We start from the raw sequence: 18,404 nt of genomic DNA, 5'->3' as shown, positions 1-18,404 counted from the left end.
GAGCTGCAGCCCCAGTTTTACAATGGGATAAATTAAACCATTAACCCTTGCGATAGAAGGCAGCCATTTGAAATCGTATTTCACCTTGATCCCGTGACCAAGTGCTCAAAAACCCACCCTGCTTTATAGCACCACCCATTAACCCACTGCCACGCGGAGCCTTACTCCGCTCACTACTCATTGAAATCAAAGCACATTTTCCCTTAGCGACACTCTCTCCTCCCCTATCTGACTGAATGATCCCTGTCGCCTGCTGCAGTACATGTGTAACACATAGTACCAGAGCCAGCCCAAATGGCCCATGGCATGTTCCGCACTGTGCTCTCTCAGTGTGTATGTGCATGCGCATGCGTGCATGTGTGTGCTGAGGGGCGGGTAACGGTGAGAGGGTAGAGGGGAGGAGGGGGACGTTTGCTCCTCTTCACTCCTCTCCAGACTGAGCGTTATCCATCATGCGGCAGTGAGGAGTTATCATTTAATAATTAATAAAGGGCAGCGGGCCGCCCTCCCCTCTGGGTCCAGCCCTCCACCCTCCCCCTCTCCTACCCGTCCGCTGCAGACACGGACATGGGGAGCCTGCCTTGAGGGCCCGGGTGGTTGATGGCAGCGGTTATTTAAAGAAATGGCGTCATCCTTCCTAGTTTGTCAGGGACGGACACTGCTGAGTGTCACGGCCCAGTGATTTAGCCTCGCCTGCACCGGCCCCATTAACCCCATTGCTGTTGCCACGTGAATTATGCCTGGTTGTACCCCGGCAACGCACCGCCGTTTAGTTTTGATTTAAGGAATATGGGGGAAGGGAATGAGAGGTCTTCATAGAGGAGGAGGAGAGAGGAAAGAAAGAGGAAGTGTCTTGTGCCGAATGTCCTTGCTCCCGGCGGACAGTCCAGTCCAAGTTCTGTTTAGCTCCAATGCAATCACTGCTGGACTTAGTGGGAGAAATGATTTCCGTTAGATGATGAATCTTCATTCAGACCATGTTGGAGCTTTAATCTTTTTGCGTCCGTGTGAAAAGCGACGTCAGGTAATGGGGTTAGCAAACTCGTCAGTTAGCTTTTCATAATTTCAATAATGCCTCTCACTGTATAGCTGAAATGTACCTTCAAGATGGATGGTGATCTCTACCTCTCTGTAAACCCCATTCTGCTCTGCCACAATGGGCCTATAACCTGTGGAACCCCATACAAAGCACAGATTCTGGATTTGAAGACTCTGAGGACATCAGACCCATCCATATATCATTAAAGAACAGAGTATGTCCTTACGACAGCAGGGAAGTCCCCCCATTTTTCTTCCATCCCTCTCTCTATATCTCTTTTATTTTTCTCTCTCTCTTTTTCCTTTCTCTTTCTCTTCCTCTCTCCATCCCCCTCTCTCTCCTTCTCCCTCTTTCTCCCCCACCCTCCCTCTCCTACTCTCTGTCCCTCTCTTTCCCTCCCTCCGTCTCTCTCTCCACACTCCGCTGTCCCATTCTTCCTGCTCTGACACCGTTGCCGGGCGAGGCAGCAGCGCTACATCGGCACACAGATCATTGGAAGTGACATGGCGAATTTGTGGCAATTTGTAGTAAATCTCCCTTTAATGATAGCGTTTCATTTTGCACAAAATGAGACTTGAGTGCATGTAAAATGGAGGAGGCTATTTAAGATGTAGCATTAGGCAGATGATGGGGGCTGTCAGGAGCCGTGAGGGGCCCTGAGTGGATGTGTGTGAGATTGGGACTAGCTGCCAGAGCTGCTGGCTCCCTAGTGGCCTTGGCCGATGGGGCCGCCTCGCCTCTCCTCGCCTCTCCTCTGCCTCCACTCCTCATGTATGGAAATGGAAATCTATCATGCCCTTTACACATCAGCCTGCTCACAGGGGCAGAGCAATCTACATATCCCTCCACACCACCACCCCTCCCCTCCACATAATCCATTTGCCTCCATCGGAGCGAGCCAGAGCTAGGTGGCAAACGACACGAAAAGCAATCTTTATCTCGAGCTTACAACCCCTTCCCCCCTGACTGGGACTTATTCAATTTTCATCCTCTCTCCTCTCCTTCCCTCCCCTTCCTTCTCTCCTCCTTTCTCTCTCTCAATTTCAATTTCAATTCAATTTAAGGGTTTTATTGGCATGGGAAACATATGTTAACATTTTCAAATCAAGCGAAGTAGATAATAAACAAAAGTGAAATAAACAATAAAAATTAACAGTAAACATTACACCCACAAACATTCCAAAAGAATAAAGACATTTCAAATGTCACTCTCCTTCTCTCGACATTTGGTTTCAGTGGGAGGTGTTTGGATGGGTCTGGGAGAGAGAAGGAGGAGCAGAGGGGGTGTAGTGGTTATTCTAAAGGCATCCTATCAGGCTTCTTTAGCCAAATGACCAACAGTCTAGGAGATGAAAGCTTAGCATTCTGCCAGAGCTGTCAAAGAGTAGTCAAAGTCAAGGGCCGAAACATCAAGCATATTCACTTCACATTAACTTCTACTGCTTTTATGGAGAATTATATAGCCTTGACTGGAAAAAGCACTTCTACTTTCTGTTAAATCTGCTCCCCTGTTCACATTCTCATTAACAAAACACATTTGAACTCCATCTTGTTTCGGCATCCTCTCTTTCCCCCCTTTTCTCTCCATCTCTTGTCAATTTTCTCTCGTTGCTTTGTTGCTCATTTCAAAACTATTTCATTGGTTTGACATGACAGGCTGGAAGCTTTTTGCCCAAGCGTTCAAATCAAAATTCATTGAAACGGGCACGTGTGAAGCTGCAAGAAGCCACACCTGCACTCCTTTCCTATCCCGCTATCTCTGTCTTCTTTCATCTCTCCTCTCTCCCTTTCTCCCTCTCCTCACTGTCACCTTACTGTCACTGTGACAACAGTACCTCAATGTTTAATCTCCTTGTTGTCGCTCCCTATATACAGTAGTGCCAGCCACCTTAAACAACAAGTCAGCTTTTCTTATTGTTTCTATGGCATTTTGAGGTAATAAAGAGAAAGAATGAAACACTGGACAGTCAGGAGATACCGAGCACTACACACTGCCAGAGTATGTAGGTAATATTTATTATCTTTGTTTGCTCTTCTCTATTCAAGTTCCTCCTCACACTTTCCCAGGCCGCTCTCTTTCCGAGTGTGCAATAGATACAAATACAACTTTTCATGTAGGCTCCTACAACTCTTTTATCAAGTAAGACATGGTGGACGTCCTCTCAACCCTCAGCCACTAACACTGAGATTGAACCCTAGCTGTGACTTCCCTTTGACCTGTAAGTGCCCTACTTCCACACCACTCCACCCCACTCCCTCTCCACTCCCTTGGTGTGTCTCTAGCAGTGTGGCCGGGGTCTCTCATCCAGATTGATAGTGCAGTACATTAGTTACAGTGCTCTAAAAGCAGCAGGCTCTCCTGTACTGTCTGCTGGACCAGAGTGGAGGGATGACATGAGTGTGACACAGCCAGCACAGACACAGATAGAGACACAGCCCAGTTAATGTTGCCTCCCTCCCTGCCTGTTACCCTGCCTGCCTGCCTGGATGGTGGATTTATGATGGCGGGGAGTGTGTTTATTATCGCACAAACAGTACAGAGCCCGTGTGGAGATTTATCCCCTTTCAAGGCCCAGCCCTGATTTGGGTTGGCAGATCAATCACCAGTGCCTCCACAGAGGGGCCAGGGGCGGGGACAAGGCTTATTACCTATGGAAGGAGGCAGGACGAGTGGTTGAATCTGCCTTCACCTGCCATTCATTACACCAATATAACTATCTCTAGTTGCCTAACCGACCTGAACCTCAACCAATAGCCACACTAGGATGTTACCACATCAGGAAGATAAGTATTTCTTCTTCTGGAGATTTAATTGCAAATCAACTCATCTTTACTTCCTGCTTACCTTGGTTGATATCCTTGGCTTCCTTCTTGAAACACCTTATCTGTGGCCTCCTGTGTGAGGCCACGCCGCCACCCCTCCCCTCTCCAGCTGTCCACTCCGGGGACACGCTCGCCTGCCAAATCACGTTGTTGGATTAGGACCGGGGCAAATTGAATTTCAGTGCCTTGTCAAAGCCGCTCTGCATCTGGGGCTGCGCGTAGGACACAAAGCGAACATGACATGGGTGACTTTTTTGTCACTTAGACCCAGCACATCATTTGTGAGGCTCATAAAAATGTATCTGCGTCTCGGTGAAAGGAGGAGATAGGGAGGAGGAGTGAAAGAAGGAAAGACTGAAAGGAGGGAGACAAGCTAGACAGTGAAAGTGACCGAACAGAATATATGCAGGAAACAAATAGAAAAATGGAAAGAAAAAAGGACTGCCAAGAAGAGAGCTCCAGCCAGTCTATGTATGCAGAGGGAGGAGGATAGGGAAGGAGGGATATTAATGTCTGATTTGACGTGTCTCTCCCCATTGTCGGCTGATGCTTTTTTAATATTTCCGGCCTTCTAATCAGTCATCTTCAATCCACAATGTCGATGAGGCTGTGATTTGATGTAGCCCCCCGTTGGTCAGACACCCTACCTCCCTTCCTTTCTCTCTCTTTTATATCCATCCCTCTCTCCTCTCCTCTCCTCCGCCTCTTTAATACAATGTTTACAAGCCAGCGCATTGTCCTCAACATATTTCAAAGTCCTAAGTGCACGGGGCGTTTCACTGACAAATCAAATAACAGCAAAATCATTTATTTCCTGCTCCTGCCACTGGCTCAGTGACGGCAGTTAGATAGAAGGAGAGGAGGACAGGAGGAGAGGGGTGGATGGGAGCATCCAAGAGAATGATTACTTCAATAAAAAAATTATATCCCAAATCTGCTTAGCAGTCATACTTTGAGCTGTAATTGTTTCAAACACAGCATGGCCCAAGGGTGGGCAGATTGAGTGGCACAGAGGGAGCTGGGAGGAGGGGGAGAAAGGGTGGGCGGGTTTGAATCCTGCAGACGATTAAAAGTGTGATTTGTGTTTCTTGGTGACTGAGTGACCGTTTGAGCTGTCCCCTGGGTATTGCATTTTGTCTGAGTGAGTAAGGGGAGAAACAGTGCTGTCTCTCTGTCTGTGTGACTTTAGAGTTGAGTGTTAAAAGAGGGGTGTCATCTGCACAAAGACAGAGGACAGAGGTATCACCTGAAAGGATAGAGAGAAGAATATTACTTATATTAGGACAGACACAGAAAGCACACACATGCAAAAGGAGAGGGCTTCCTAGAAAGACATATAATCTCAACAAAACAAAACATTTATATGTTGTGCAACTCCCATTTGATCCAAACCTACCCATACTGTAAAAATACAGATCCAATAACCTGTTTTAATCGGTCTCTCCCCTTTCTCCTACAGTAAGAACCCATCACACGGACACAAGGACAGCAGTGTGGCTCCAGGAACTCCTAAGGTAAGAGGACTTCAGAGACTTTCATGATAAACCAGCAGAACCTCTCCCAGACTCCATAGCCCCAATAAGACCATTATCGTCCACTGACCAGCTCCCAGTCCAGGCTCTCCCTCACAACTATTGGAGCCTTATTAGGCTAATGTACTTCAGAAAATCAGCAGAGCTCATCAAGGTCCTCTGGAAGGAAGGGTATTAAGCTACTACTGTCTGTATTGGGAGTCTAGCCCAGTGGACATGCTCCAGCAGGCAGGGGAGAAAGGAAAGGAAGAAGCGGCCATAGATGCACTTCCTATGGTTTCATGACTGTCTGAGTCCTCATTAAAGAACAGGTCCAAGAGACCCTGGACAGCAGTTTCTGTGTGCCCCCAATAAGAACCAAAGGATATGGAGACAAAGGACTGTACAACCAATAACTTAAAAAGGGACTCTAACTGGGTCTAACTCCTCGGTAGTATGCAGTGTTTCAAAGTGTTCACTTTGAGACACACTCCAAGCCACATTGCATTCCTGTAGTCTGTTGAAATAGGGTATGTCTCTCTTATGACACGTTAATAAGAGGTTTCATTAATGTTCTCCCAATGCTGCCACATTTAGCTGTGACAGGAAGGGGCATGTGGATCAGTGGATGTGTTGAGTGAAGGGAGAGCGAGAAAGTGAGAAAGTGAGAGAGTGAGAGAGAGAGAGAGAGAGAGAGAGAATGAGATTAGTTTTTCTGTAGTCTGGAGCAGGGCCAAGCAGAGCCAGCCACAGTTGGCACAGAGGGAGAGATTGATTGTCTCTCTGCCATTAAAGGTACGATTTGCTGATGGCATGTGTCCCTGTGGAGGGTAAAGATGCTATGAAGGATGTCTGTCTGTAATGATCACTGTAGCTGTCTGGTAAAAGGGGACCTTTAATATCATCAATATCTCCAAAGACACACGCTTTAATGTGCTCAACAGTTTTTCCTCTACTCTTCATTCAACTGCCATTTCGGAGGACATTTACTGGGTTGAGATGAAATGGATGAACTTCATAAAATATATAATGGAGATTTTGATTTGATGTATTAGGATCCCCATTAGCCGACGCCAATGGCGACAGCTAGTCTTACTTGGGTCCAACCGACACATAACGAAAAAGACAATACAGACAAAATACTTTACAATTTGCATACATTTATAAACATGAACATGTAGTGTGTGTGTGTGTGTGTGTGTGTGTGTATCTATCAGTTATCACGTCAGTACATACACACAACAAGTAGGTCACATGGGAGAGGCGTTGTGCCGTGAGATGTTGCTTTATATGTTTTTTGAAACCAGGTTTGCTGTTCACTTGCGCTATGTAAGATGGGAGTTGCACTCATGGCTCTGTATAATACTGTTAGTTTCCTTGATTTTGTTCTGGACCTGGGGACTGTGAAAAGACCCCTGGTGGCATGTCTGGTGGGGTACGTGTGTGTGTCAGTGCTGTGTGTAAGCTGACTTTCAAACAATTTGGAATTTCCAATACATTGTTTCTTATAAAAACAAGAAGTGTCGCAGTCAGTCTTTCCTCAACTGTCAGCAAAGAGAGACTGGCATGCATAGTATTAATATTAGCCCTCTGATTACAATGAAGAGCAAGACATACCACTCTTTTCTGGGCAGCTGCAGCTTAACTAGGTCTTTCTTTGCAGAACTTGACCATATGACTGGACAATAATCAAGATAAGATAAAACTAGAGCCTGCAGGACTTGCTTTCTGGAGTGTGGTGTCAAAAAAGCAGATAATCACTTTATTACGGACAGACCTCTTCCCATCTTTACAACTATTGAATCTATATGTTTCGACCATGACAGTTTACAATCTAAGGTAACACCAAGTAATTTAGTCTCCTGAACTTGTTCAACAACCAACCACACCATTCATTACTAGGTTCAGCTGAGGTCTAGAACTTAGGGAATGATTTGTATCAAATGCAGTGCTCATAGTTTTAGAGATGTTCAGGACCAGTTTATTACTGGCCACCCATTCCAAAACAGACTGCAACTCTTTGTAAGGGTTTCAGTGACTTCCTTAGATGTGGTTGCTGATGCGTATATGGTTGAATCATCAGCATACATGTACACACATGCTTTGTTTAATGCCAGTGGCAGGTCATTGGTAAAAATTGAAGAGAGTAGAGGGCATAGAGAGCTTCCCTGTGGTACACCCCACTTTACATGTTTGACATTAGAGGAGCTTCCATTAAAGAAAAGCTTCTGAGTTATGTTAGATATAGTATATATCTCTGAATCCACGATATGGCAGAGGTAAAAAAGCCATAACACATACATTTTCTCAACAACAGATTATGGTCAATAATATCAAAGGATGCACTGAAATCTAAAAGTACAGCTCCAACCGTCTTCTTACTTTCAATTTCTTTCAACTAATTATCATTCATTTGTGTCAGTGGAATATTTTGAGTGCCCTTCTCTATAAGCATGCTGAACATTTGTTGTTCATTTGCTTACAGAGAAATAGTGTAACGGTGGTTCTCCTCCTCTTCAACCGAAGAGGAGGAGTAGTGATTGAACCAAGGCGCAGCGGGTTGTGATGACATATTTATTTACAAAAAAGACGAAAATACGAACTTGACTATAAACTAACAAAACGGAGTAGACAAACCTGGACATGCGAACATACATAAAACGCAGAACTCACGAACAGGAAAATGACTACACAAAAGACCGAACTTACAAACAAACCGAACAGTCCCGTATGGTGCGACAAACACTGACACAGGAGACAACCACCCACAACGAACACTGTGAAACAACCTACCTAAATATGACTCAATTAGAGGAACACAAAACACCTGCCTCTAATTAAGAGCCATACCAGGCAACCCTTAAACCAACATAGAAACAGAAAACATAGAATGCCCACCCAAACTCACGTCCTGACCAACTAACACATACAACAAACTAACAGAAATAGGTCAGGAACGTGACATAACCCCCCCCTTAAGGTGCGAACTCCGGGCGCACCAGCACAAAGTCTAGGGGAGGGTCTGGGTGGGCATCTGACCACGGTGGTGGCTCAGGCTCAGGGCGAGGTCCCCACCCCACCATAGTCAATCCCAGCTTACATCTCCCCCTACAAATGACCACCCTCATATTACACCCACTTAATCTTTTGGGTAACATCGAGACAAGGGGCAGCACCGGGATAGAGGGATAGCTCAGGACAGAGGGATAGCTCAGGACAGAGGGATAGCTCAGGACATAGGGATAGCTCAGGACATAGGGATAGCTCAGGACATAGGGATAGCTCAGGACATAGGGATAGCTCAGGATAGAGAGGTAGCTCAGGATAGAGAGGTAGCTCAGGATAGAGGGGCAACTCCGGACTGAAAGGCAGTTCTGGACAAATAGCCGCTCTGGGCTGAGGGACAGCTCATGACTGGCTGACGGCTCTGGACGCTCATGGCTGGCTGACGGCTCTGGACGCTCATGGCTGGCTGACGGCTCTGGACGCTCATGGCTGGCTGACGGCTCTGGACGCTCATGGCTGGCTGACGGCTCTGGACGCTCATGGCTGGCTGACGGCTCTGGACGCTCATGGCTGGCTGACGGCTCTGGACGCTCATGGCTGGCTGACGGCTCTGGCAGATCCTGTCTGGTTGGCGGCTCTGGTAGATCCTGTCTGGTTGGCGGCCCTGGCAGATCCTGTCTGGTTGGCGGCTCTGGCAGATCCTGTCTGGTTGGCGGCTCTGGCAGATCCTGTCTGGTTGGCGGCTCTGGCAGATCCTGACTGACGAATGGCTCTAGCGGCTCCTGACTGACTAACGGCTCTGACGGCTCGGGACAGACGGGCGGCTCTAATGGCTCGGGACAGACGGATGGCTCAGACGGCGCTGGGGAGACGGATGGCTCAGATGGCGCTGGGGAGACGGATGGCTCAGATGGCGCTGAGGAGACGGATGGCTCAGATGGCGCTGCGGAGACGGATGGCTCAGATGGCGCTGCGGAGACGGATGGCTCAGACTGATCCTGTCTGGCGGAAGGCTTTGGCTGCTCCTGTCTGGCGGAAGGCTCTGTAGGCTCATGGCAGACGGGCAGTTCATGCGGCGCTTGGCAGACGGACAGTTCAGGCGCCGTTGGGCAGACGGCAGACTCTGGCCGGCTGAGACGCACTGTAGGCCTGGTGCGTGGTGCCGGAACTGGAGGCACCGGACTGGAGACACGCACTTCAAGCCTAGTGCGGGAAGCAGGGACAGGGCACACTGGACTCTCAAAACGTACTATTTGTCTGGTGCGTGGTACCGGCACTGGTGGCACCGGGCTGAGTGCACGCACATCAGGACGAGTACGGGGAGAAGGAACAGTGTGTACAGGGCTCTGGAGACGCACAGGTGGCTTAGTGCGTGGTGCCGGAACTGGAGGCACCGGACTGGAGACACGCACCATAGAGAGAGTGCGTGGAGGAGGAACAGGGCTCTGGAAACGCACTGGAAGCCTGGTGCGTGGTGTAGGCACTGGTGGTACTGGGCTGGGGCGGGGAGGTAGCGCCGGAAATACCGGACCGTGCAGGCGTATTGGCTCCCTTGAGCACTGAGCCTGCCCAACCTTACCTGGCTGAATGCTCCCCGTCGCCCGACCAGTGCGGGGAGGTGGAATAACCCGCACCGGGCTATGTAGGCGAACCGGGGACACCATGCGTAAGGCTGGTGCCATGTAAGCCGGCCCAAGGAGACGTACTGGTGGCCAGATATGTAGAGCCGGCTTCATGGCACTTGGCTCAATGCTCAATCTAGCCCTACCAGTGCGGGGAGGTGGAATAACCCGCACTGGGCTATGCACACATACAGGAGACACCGTGCGCTCTACTGCGTAACACGGTGTCTGCCCGTACTCCCGCTCTCCACGGTTAGCCTGGTAAGTGGGCGCAGGTCTCCTACCTGCCCTTGGCCCACTACCTCTTAGCCCCCCCCCAATAAATTTTTGGGTAGTACTCACGGGCTTTTCGGGCTTCCGTGCAAGACGCGTCCCTTCATAACGCCGGTTCCCTTCTCCGATTGCCTCTGCTCTCCTCAGTGCCTCCAGCTGTTCCCATGGGAGGCGATCCCTTCCAGCCAGGATCTCCTCCCATGTGTAGCAACCTTTCCCGTCCAAAACATCCTCCCAAGTCCATTCCTCCTTCTTGCGCTGTCCCTTCCTCTGATTACACCGCTGCTTGATTCTGGATTGGTGGGTGGTTCTGTAACGGTGGTTCTCCTCCTCTTCAACCGAAGAGGAGGAGTAGTGATTGAACCAAGGCGCAGCGGGTTGTGATGACATATTTATTTACAAAAAAGACGAAAATACGAACTTGACTATAAACTAACAAAACAACAAAACGGAGTAGACAAACCTGGACATGCGAACATACATAAAACGCAGAACTCACGAACAGGAAAATGACTACACAAAAGACCGAACTTACAAACAAACCGAACAGTCCCGTATGGTGCGACAAACACTGACACAGGAGACAACCACCCACAACTAACACTGTGAAACAACCTACCTAAATATGACTCTCAATTAGAGGAACGCAAAACACCTGCCTCTAATTAAGAGCCATACCAGGCAACCCTTAAACCAACATAGAAACAGAAAACATAGAATGCCCACCCAAACTCACGTCCTGACCAACTAACACATACAACAAACTAACAGAAATAGGTCAGGAACGTGACAAATAGCATTGTATTTGGTCAAACACAATTTTTTCCAACAGTTTGCTAAGAGCTGGCAGCAAGATGATAGGTCTTCTGTTAGAACCAGTAAAGGCCACTTTACCACTCTCGGATAGCAGACTGACTTTGGCTTCCCTCCAGGCCTGAGGACAAAGACTTTCCTCTAGGCTCAGATATAAGACAAAACAGATAGGAGTGGCTGTAGAGTCAGCTACCATCCTCAGTAGCTTTCCATCGAAGTTGTCAATGCCAGGAGGTTTGTCATTATTGATTGATAACAATAATCTTTCCACGTCCCCTAAACTAACTTTACAAAATTCAAACTTGCAATGCTTTTCTTTCATTCTTAGTTTTTTTATGCATGAGTACGATGGCTCACTGTTCGTTGTTGGAATTTCCTGCCTTAGTTTGCCCACTTTAGCAATGAAGGAATCATTAAAGTAATTGCCAACATCAAATGGCTTTGAGATGAGTAAGTAATCGGATTCGATGAAAGATGGAGTTCAATTTGTCTTTGTGCCCATAATTTCATTTAAAGTACTCCAATGTTTTTTTCCCATCAATCTTTATATCATTGATCTTGGCTTCATAATACAGTTTCTTCTTCTTTTTGTTGAGTTTAGTCACATCATTTCTCCATTTGCAGTAAGTCAGCCAGTCAGATGTGCAGCCAGACTTATTAGCCACTCCTTTTGCCCAATCTCTTTCAACCATACAGTTTTTCAATTCCTCATCAATCCTTAACAGTTCTAACAGTCAGTTTCTTAACAGGTGCATGTTAATCAATAATTGGAAGAAGCAATTTCATAAATTGATCAAGTGCAGTGTCTGGATGCTCCTTATTAATCACACCAGAGCAACAAATATTTTTAACATCATCCACATAAGAGTCACAGCAAAATCTTTTGTATGATCTGTTATACACTATTTTAGGCCCAGCTTTTGGAACGTTGGCTCTCCTGGATATAGCCACTATATTGTGATCACTGCATCCAATGGGTATGGATACAGCTTTAGAACAAAGTTCTACAATATTAGTAAAAATGTGATCAATACATGTGGATGATCTTGTTCCTGTAGTGTTTGTCAACACCCTTGTACAGTAGGTTGATTAATAACCTGAACCAGATTACAGGCACTGGTTACAGTGAGAAGCTTCTTCTTGAGCGGACAGCTTGAAGAAAACCAGTCAATATTCAGGTCCCCAAGAAAGTAGACCTCTCTGTTTACATTACATACACGATCAAGCATTTCACACATATTATTTAGATACTGACTGTTGGCACTTGGTGGCCTATAGCAACACCCCATAGGAAAAGCCTTTAGATGTATCAGGTGAAACTGCAACCACAACACTTCAATAACACTTGACATAAGATATTCTATAAGAGATTGGAGACAGATGTGGTACTGTAGTAACAGCACATATTACAAATTATTATGTAAGCCTGCAGGCTCACCGCTCCTCACTACTACTTTCTGGTAGGGCCTGATTCAGAGTCAGAGACAGAGGCTACGGGAGAGTCAGAGACAGGGGCTAGGGGAAAGTCAGACACGGGCTGGGGGAACAGGAGTCATCGTGGTTAGGTGAGGAGAGCGGGAGTAAGGGAACAGGGAACGAACAGGGACCGGGGTGAAGGGAACAGAACAGGCCATCTGAGCGAGGCGTGACTGAGCATTCCCCAGTAGGTGCTTAGTATTCCGCCACACCATGTGAAAAATGAAGAGGCTGGTTGAGGATCACAGGAGCTGTTGCTTCATGTGAACACTCTGCCTTCCAGACCTTCCAGACGAGCCTACTGGTTCTAAAGGGGATTAACCTTTCCCGCTTCACACATGCCTCCCGCCCCCTCTCAACCACGCTATCGCCATAGCAACTCCATGCCAGCCCCATGCCTCTTAATTCTCGGGGCCAGGGGGCAACTGGACGGCGAGGCAAGATGAAGCGAGAGGCACATGCAAACTAACATGGCACCTCCTGTATCTAACACTGACATTAATCTGTATATTAGTCAACACACTATTACACTTAAGTAGAATTACAAGTAGTAGTTGATGTCAGGGGCTTGTGCTAATTGACACATTTGCAACTAGTCCAGTTGAAACAAATTAATAAAAGACAACACACAAATATTTCCCAAACTCAAAGCCTCTGAAGCTACACAAATAAACAGCATTTACCCGACCTTACAGTCCTGAAGGATAAAAAGCCATGCACAATGCTTAATTTACTGTCCCGGCACTAGGGGTCTGCCATTTCTCACATATTAATATTAGATTATAGTTGTTGGCCACTTAAGCCCCTGCTCTCTCCTCTCTCCTTGATTAATAGGAACACATTGTAAATACAAATATTTCATAGCAGCCTCGTAAAGAGCTGGATCTTTGTCAAAAGATGCCCCGTAAAGTAAGCACTATTTCCCCTTCCACCCCCTTTTCCTCTTGTTCATTTGAGAAACTAACTCAATTAAGTTTGTCAGTGGGTCAGGACTGTAATGTCGGAGGCTCGTCTGAGTCTTTCAGAGAAGGTTTATAGATGACTGTAATGTTGGTGAGTGTCCTCCTCTCCTCCACTTCAGCATGCCCCTCTTCTCTTCCTCTCACAATAACTGTCTTGCTCTTTCTCCTCAGTCCATGCTGTTGTCGGTGCACATCAAACGCGAGGGAGAGTCACCGGTGGTCTCCCCTCTTTCCTCTGAAGACGCCCACCACTCCGACAGATACCAGGTGAGCTGGGCTAGGTTGCAAATGGCACCCTATGCCCTATTTAGTGCACTACTTTTGACCAGAGCCCTGGTTAAAAGTAGTACTCTATGTAGGGAATAGGTTTCCATTTGGGACCCTGTCAGGATGCTGCTCTTTGCCCACATATTTAGCATCATAATCCCATCATCATATCCTGTCATATGACAGAAAACATCTATAAAACCCACTATGAAACCTACTCCTGGTAAAATAACAGGACAGGCAATGGAAGGACAACGTGCAAAAAAGTCCCCTGCTCTCTGTTAGAGGTTAAACATTAGGCAAACTCACAGGTGTCACCGCGGCGATGGTGAAAGACGGCAAGGTAATAATTTGTTGTTTTAATGTTGAACACACAACATTGACTCAGCCAATCATCTCGCTATCATGGAGTGGATCAGGGAGTCAATAGAGGTCCTAGTCTCCATCAGGAATCAGCCAAGCCGCCTACCTCTATCCTACCTGGTTGTGCCCCCAAATGGCATCCTATTCCCTATATAGTGCACTACTTTTGACCAGATCCATATAGGCCCTGGTCAAAAGTAGTGCACTATATAGGGAATATGGTACCATTTGGGACAGAGCCCATCTATCCTCTGACTATCTCTGGTAAAGATTTGCCCAGCCTGTAATGTGTTTCCCTGTTCAGATAGGTAATCATCCATAGTTTACCTCAAGCTATGCTCTTATGCTCCCTAAGCCCGGATGGTATCTCTTCTGGTCTACAGCATCCTTGACATGTTTTCCACCTCATTCTGCTGGAGGCCTCACAACTGCAGAGTGCATCCCAAATGACACCCCACTCCCTACACTGTGCCTTACTTTTGATCAGACCCCAATGGGCCCTGGTCAAAAGTAGTGTACTACAGTATATAGGGAATAGGGTGCTATTTGGGTCGCAAACGTACAGAAGATTAGTTGGGATTTAACTTACTCATACAGCACAGTGTTTTAATCAAAGCTATAATTATAATGTAGCTTATATACCATACTTCTTTTCTCTCAAAGTTTAGTATTTCAAACTCATATGGCAATGATCTATTATTTGGGTTAAGTGGTTTTCTCCCTTATACCATAAAGTCATATCCATACATTGACAGGCCTATTAAAGGGGCAGTGGTTAAAGTATATATTTTCATTAGTAAAGCTGCTGCTGAAATCATTTCATACAAATGATTAAGTAAATGGAGACCCCAACCCCCCTTGAAATTTTAGATTTTTGTTATTTTTCCTCATCATGTAATTGTGTAAGCCATTTAGATAGCTTGCGTCCCAAAAGGTACCCTATTCCCTGAATAGTGCTTTATATTTGAGCAGAGCACTATGAGCCCTGGTTGAAAGTAGTGCACTAAATAGGGAATAGGGTGCCATTTGGGAAGCATGCATAGTGGATCATCATATCATGGTGCAGGTTGGATATGAGCATGACTTAAGTGTCAGTGTAAGAGGCCTGTCTGGTATATGATGGACGATCCACTCGGCATGAGTTTGAATTTGTGACCACACTCTGTGCCCGTGTCAATGAGTGGACATCCATCCATTGCCCTGACTGGCCCTGCTAGTGTCAGCACATAGCCTACACACTCTGGAAGAGAGGGGAGAAGAAAGATAGGTGGTCCCACTTAACCCATATCTTAGTGGTATTCACAATCACTGATCATGCCTGTCAGTTTCAAACAAGTTTAGATGGGGAGAATTCATAGCCCATTTCTTATGTCACTTTGATATGAGATTGTACAAAATTATGAAACACTTATTTTCAGAAAATGAAATAAAACGTTTGTACTATTTGTATTGACTGCAAAAAAAATAAGTTTAGATATGATGCATACAACTTGTTTACCCCACAACTTGACAAACTTGAAATGTCATATTAAGTCAACTTCCATTGAAGCCAGCCTCTGTATTACGTATTGCTGCTATCTAGTGGCCAACGGTGGTACGAGACCAGACGTCCTGTGAACTTTCACTCCTGTGTCACATGACACACGCCAAGCCAACATGGCGACGGCAATGAACAGAGCGGCTTTGTAGGCGGCACATTCAATCCTTTAGCATCCGTATAAAATTATTGACACAAAATTGTATCAATGGTGCGGTCTAGTACCAGGAGACCTAAATGATATACGTGAACAAGTGAGTTTGTCGGCTTGAAAAGGCTTTGACCAAAACTTACCGACCCTGTTATGGAAGACACGATACAGCCTAAAAGAGAAGTAGGTTTTTGTTTACTATCAAGATGTAACTTGCAGGGCACACTGTAGAATCCAAAGCAATCCGCCCATGTACTGCTACCAATGTATCCATGAACATGAAACATGCAAAGGTCCATATCTAATGCATATTTTGTGTGATTCCTTTCTTCCTACCTGCAGACATTTTTACGAGTGCGGGCTAATAGGCAAACGCGATTGAATGGTATGTAAACATTTCATTTTTCCTTTGAAGTTCAATACTTTTCATAAGCATCTTACACGTTTATATTTTTCTTAAGGTAATTTATTTATTTCTAACTGCATTTCTGGTACAACATCCTGTAGAATTACAGCATATATATATTAATGAAGGTATCATGATCTCCTCATCTGCAACTTCACAAAGCCTACTTGTATGGAATGACATGATTAGAGCCTATTTTTTTATTTAACCTTTATTTAACTAAGCAAGTCAGTTAAGAACAAATTCTTATTTACAATGATGGCCTACCAAAAGGCAAAAGGCCTCCTGCAGGGACAGGGGATTAAAAATATAGGTCAAAACACACATGAGGAGACAACACAACACTACATAAAGAGAGACCTAAGACAACAACAGCATGGCAGCGACACATGGTAGCAGCTTCATTATCATGGTGAAAATGGTACAATAATGTTCTGAAATAATGCCACTATTGGCTTGTGACACGATTCAATCATGTGTATTTAGGATATTTCCAAAAATAAGTTATTTCCTTATCAAATAATATTCTATTCATATTTATTAAGTAGCCTATGATTATGTTCTAAAACAGTTTTATTTTATACTTTTTCAATACACTACTGAAAATATCACCTGCACTACAGTTGGAATTGTCAATACAAGTTGAAGCAGCAACTGGTGACGCGAAAGTGCATCTTCAGTTTGGTGACCAGATTTAGTAAGTTAAACATTTTATTTAGTTATGTAGCTGCGTGCAAAAATGTATATGTTGTACGGAACTACCAATTCTCTCTCTAGCCCTTTCAAATACTTATAAATGAACACAGAAATGTATTACCCCACCTCAGTTTTTGTAATAGTAGCCTATCTAGTTATTTTAGAAAGTCACCAACGGTCGGTAGCGTATGCTGTTGCATGCACTTTATGGCCATGGTTGTTCATGCGGTGGTTACAGTGTATTACCGATCAAACATTATCATGAGGTCTGAGGCAAAGCCATGGGAGCAAACAAGTTTGGTACAGGGACAGACAACATTTTTTACATGCAAATCTGATTGGATACAGTGTTTTGATTATTGAAATATCAGCCTGAATTTAGCTTCCAGAGTTGCTTTATTCTTTCTGAGGTCTAATCGGGGACATTTCCAGGGACAGGCTGTCGCTGGAAATCGGGGACGTCTGGTCACCCTAATATTCAGAGTGGGAATACAGAGTCATAGGTCTGAATGGACCAACTGACAGAGAGTCTGAGTCTGTGGGACCTTGACCAGGCAGGTTGGTCATGAGTGAGGTGTCAATCTGTCCTGTGTTTGGTTGGATTGTGATGGGTGTGACCCTGCATAGCCATATTCTTGGCTCTGTCATCTACAGTGGGGGAAAAAGTATTTAGTCAGCCACCAATTGTGCAAGTTCTCCCACTTAAAAAGATGAGAGAGGCCTGTAATTTTCATCATAGGTACACTTCAACTATGACAGACAAAATGAGAGAGAAAAAAATCCAGAAAGTCACATTGTAGGATTTTTAATGAATTTTTTGCAAATTATGGTGGAAAATAAGTATTTGGTCACCTACAAACAAGCAAGATTTCTGGCTCTCACAGACCTGTAACTTCTTCTTTAAGAGGCTCCTCTGTCCTCCACTCGTTACCTGTATTAATGGCACCTGTTTGAACTTGTTATCAGTATAAAAGACACCTGTCCACAACCTCAAACAGTCACACTCCAAACTCCACTATGGCCAAGACCAAAGAGCTGTCAAAGGACACCAGAAACAAAATTGTAAACCTGCACCAGGCTGGGAAGACTGAATCTGCAATAGGTAAGCAGCTTGGTTTGAAGAAATCAACTGTGGGTGCAATTATTAGGAAATGGAAGACATACAAGACCACTGATAATCTCCCTCGATCTGGGGCTCCACGCAAGATCTCACCCCGTGGGGTCAAAATGATCACAAGAACGGTGAGCAAAAATCCCAGAACCACACGGGGGGACCTAGTGAATGACCTGCAGAGAGCTGGGACCAAAGTAACAAAGCCTACCATCAGTAACACACTACGCCGCCAGGGACTCAAATCCTGCAGTGCCAGACGTGTCCCCCTGCTTAAGCCAGTACATGTCCAGGCCCGGCTGAAGTTTGCTAGAGAGCATTTGGATGATCCAGAAGAAGATTGGGAGA

General features: G+C 45.7%; 1 protein-coding gene across 3 annotated transcripts in view; it reads left to right on the top strand.

The window, feature by feature from the left end:
- LOC120055878 (E3 ubiquitin-protein ligase RNF220-like) overlaps positions 1–18,404 on the top strand; it is a 156,973-nt gene that overhangs the window by 108,402 nt on the left and 30,167 nt on the right. For 2 of the 3 annotated variants that reach the window (XM_039003910.1, XM_039003909.1), the window contains exons 3-5: positions 5,322–5,376; positions 13,697–13,792; positions 16,186–16,228. In XM_039003910.1, the coding sequence (XP_038859838.1) occupies positions 5,322–5,376; positions 13,697–13,792; positions 16,186–16,228 (194 nt within the window). Of the gene's footprint in view, positions 1–5,321; positions 5,377–13,696; positions 13,793–15,803; positions 16,027–16,185; positions 16,229–18,404 lie in introns of those variants that run through there. The other variant, XM_039003911.1, reaches the window with a different exon arrangement.

This window comes from Salvelinus namaycush, chromosome 11 (genome assembly GCF_016432855.1).
Source record: "Salvelinus namaycush isolate Seneca chromosome 11, SaNama_1.0, whole genome shotgun sequence".
Classification (NCBI taxonomy): domain Eukaryota; kingdom Metazoa; phylum Chordata; class Actinopteri; order Salmoniformes; family Salmonidae; genus Salvelinus; species Salvelinus namaycush.
This window is presented reverse-complemented; position numbering and strand designations above follow the sequence as displayed.